Genomic DNA, 2,631 nt, shown 5'->3' on the forward strand with positions numbered 1-2,631 from the left:
TCGGCGGCATTTTGGGTTCGTTAGGTGGAAGGAGGGGGTGGATCGGGGACGATTTGGGGACAGTTGTGACCTTGGTGGAAAGTCCCCTCCGCAGGTGACACCGTGTCTTTCCCTGGAGGTTTTTCAGCGTTCGTAGCACTCGGCAGCGACCGAGCACGCCTTGTTTTTATTTTTCCATCCAGTTGACCATCGCAACACCTTTCCTTGGGTCTCGCTTGCCCACGCTCTCGGTTTTTTAGATAAATAATAAATCGTGCGAGCGTGGAGGAAACCAGAGCCACTCGCAGGTGGAGGGAAACTTTCTCCCAAAAGCAGCAGGGATAAATCAAAACTCTTCCCTCTGATTTTTTTATATTTAACCTTGGGGGCATCTCACCCAAAAGTTCTGGGATGAAAGAGCATCGTGGTGGCGCAGCATCCCATCGGATTTCGGGCAAAGCCAGGGCGAAGCTCTGCCGCTGGCGTGGTGTGACCGACGCTCGCACCTCCTTCCCACAGGGGGGATCTTCGCTGGCCTCATCTCCGACTCCTCCGGCGGCAGAGCCACCACGTGCTGCGCGATGCTGGTCGTCGCCGCTCCCATGGTGCGTTGTCACGCAGCGGCAGGGACGGAAAAAAAAAACCAGACCCCAGTCACGAGGCTTTTCCTCTCCGTCGGCTCCTTTGAGTCACGGCCGCCTTCCTCTCCCCAAGCACCCGGGATGAGCCGGTCACGCGCTCGGCTGAGATAAAAGAGCTGGGATGGATCCACGTGCCCCGGTGTTCCCGGGGTGGAGGTGGAGATCTGGGGGCTGGGAGGGGATTGTGGAGCCCTTGACAGCTAAAAAAAAAAATGTTTAGGGTTTTTTTGGCACCATCCGGCAGCGCTTGGCCAGGATGTCCTTCTCAAGCACCTGCATGGAGCCTGTTTGGCTTTGCTGCCACAGAAACACGCGGTTAATGAGCTGTAACCCATCCTGGCTGGCTCTGAGTCGCAAGCCTCTCCCCTCTGGAGAAACTGGCGCCCGCATCACGTCCCCTGATAGCGCCGGCGGGGCAAATCGCTGTCTGGCTTGGGCCGGCGGGGAGGCACGCGAGCCGTAAATCACCGCGACACCTCTGCTTGCCAGCTGCTGGGTTATTGCGTCTGGTGGGGAGACGGTGGGACACGCAGCCAAGGGCGTGCTCGGCTCCCCATCCCATCCCTCTTCTGCAAAGTTTGGAACCGGTGATAATCCAGGTCCCCACCTTCTCCGTCCTGTCCCGAAACTCTTGGGAAAGCAGCTGGAATGATCTGGTTGATCCCGTGTCTCTTTTCCAGCTGTTCCTGTATAACCACATCGGCCAGAACGGCATCGGCGTGTCGATAGGTGAGGAGCTCCTTCGGCGTCACCGAACGGGCGGCGGGAGATGCCGCGGGCTCACCTGCTTTGGTTTCTCCTCTTAAGCCGGGCTCAGGGTCTGGGGTTTGGGCGGGGATGAGCGTTTGCTGCCTGTGGGGTGGGATCTCCGGGGGAGAACAGAGACGAGCAGGCAGCGGACGCGCCGGACGGTGACGTCCACACACGAGCCGGGGACGATGGACCCGACATCCTGCCCTTAAACGGTTTAATCTCTTCCTGGGGCCATCTCGTTCCTCGTAGCGATGCTGATTGTTTGCGGCGCTCTGGTCAACGGCCCCTACGCCCTCATCACAACAGCGGTTTCGGCAGATTTGGTAAGAGGCGCACCTCGGAGACCCAAAGGCTGCTCGACTTTCCTGGAAGGACATTTTCGGGGATTTTTGCATTTTTTCTTTCTTTTCTGATGCCTCTGAAGCCCAGCAGAGAAGGGCAGGGCTGTCACGCCTCATACTTCCCTTAAACATGACTTTTTTTCCTTTTGCTTTTTCCACTTTGGCCGCATGACTCTGCTTCATCCTTGCTGCATCTCCCTCGAAACACCGAGTGGAAAAAATTGCTTCCTCCTTACGTTTTGCTCCGTCATCCCTCCAGGGCACCCATGAATCTCTCAAAGGCAACGCCAAAGCCCTTTCTACCGTCACGGCCATCATCGACGGCACCGGATCCATAGGTCTGAGCAGCGCGGGGGGTGCCTAGTGCCGATTTCCCCAGTCCTGGGGGGCTCTGACCCCACCGCGTGTTTCCTAACGCGCCTCGTGCCCCTCGCAGGTGCCGCGCTGGGGCCGCTGCTTGCAGGGCTCATCTCGCCCACGGGTTGGAATAACGTCTTCTACATGTTGATAGCGGCCGACGTCTTGGCTTGCCTGGTAGGTCCTGCCCTGGCAGGCGTCACTTTTTTACTTTGGATGTTCAACAGCTTCGTTTCTGCCGCCGGCGGAGGGCAGGGACGGTCTTCAGGAGAATCGCAAAGCCCCGTACCCACTCCAGATCTTTGCTTCCGTCTTGTTTTTTCCCAATGACCTCCACACAGTTTTAATTCCTGTGATGTTCCCTAGAAAAAGCGTTAAAATTTACCTCCTGGCAATGGACGCGCTCACGCTGATGGCCGCAGAGCTGCCAGCCCCGCGGCAACCCTTCGCCTTTCTTCTTACAGCTCCTCTCTCGCGTGGTGGCCAAAGAGATCCGCGGGTGGTGCGGCTGCATGGCCAGGAAGAGAGGGTACGTACCTACGGCCCCGCGACACCAAAAC

The 2,631-nt window shown here is 58.0% G+C and overlaps 1 protein-coding gene across 1 annotated transcript in view; it reads left to right on the plus strand.

The window, feature by feature from the left end:
* LOC104469058 (sugar phosphate exchanger 2-like) overlaps positions 1–2,600 on the plus strand; it is a gene marked incomplete at both ends in the record, with an annotated part of 2,808 nt that extends 208 nt beyond the window's left edge. Inside the window, 6 exons of the mRNA XM_010083401.1 lie at positions 499–584; positions 1,301–1,349; positions 1,623–1,696; positions 1,974–2,052; positions 2,151–2,248; positions 2,536–2,600. Coding sequence (XP_010081703.1) covers positions 499–584; positions 1,301–1,349; positions 1,623–1,696; positions 1,974–2,052; positions 2,151–2,248; positions 2,536–2,600 — 451 coding nt within the window. The remainder of the gene's footprint in view (positions 1–498; positions 585–1,300; positions 1,350–1,622; positions 1,697–1,973; positions 2,053–2,150; positions 2,249–2,535) is intronic.
* Between the last annotated feature and the right edge of the window lie 31 nt (positions 2,601–2,631).

The sequence above is a fragment of the Pterocles gutturalis genome, unplaced genomic scaffold (genome assembly GCF_000699245.1).
Source record: "Pterocles gutturalis isolate BGI_N339 unplaced genomic scaffold, ASM69924v1 scaffold41055, whole genome shotgun sequence".
NCBI lineage: Eukaryota > Metazoa > Chordata > Aves > Pterocliformes > Pteroclidae > Pterocles > Pterocles gutturalis.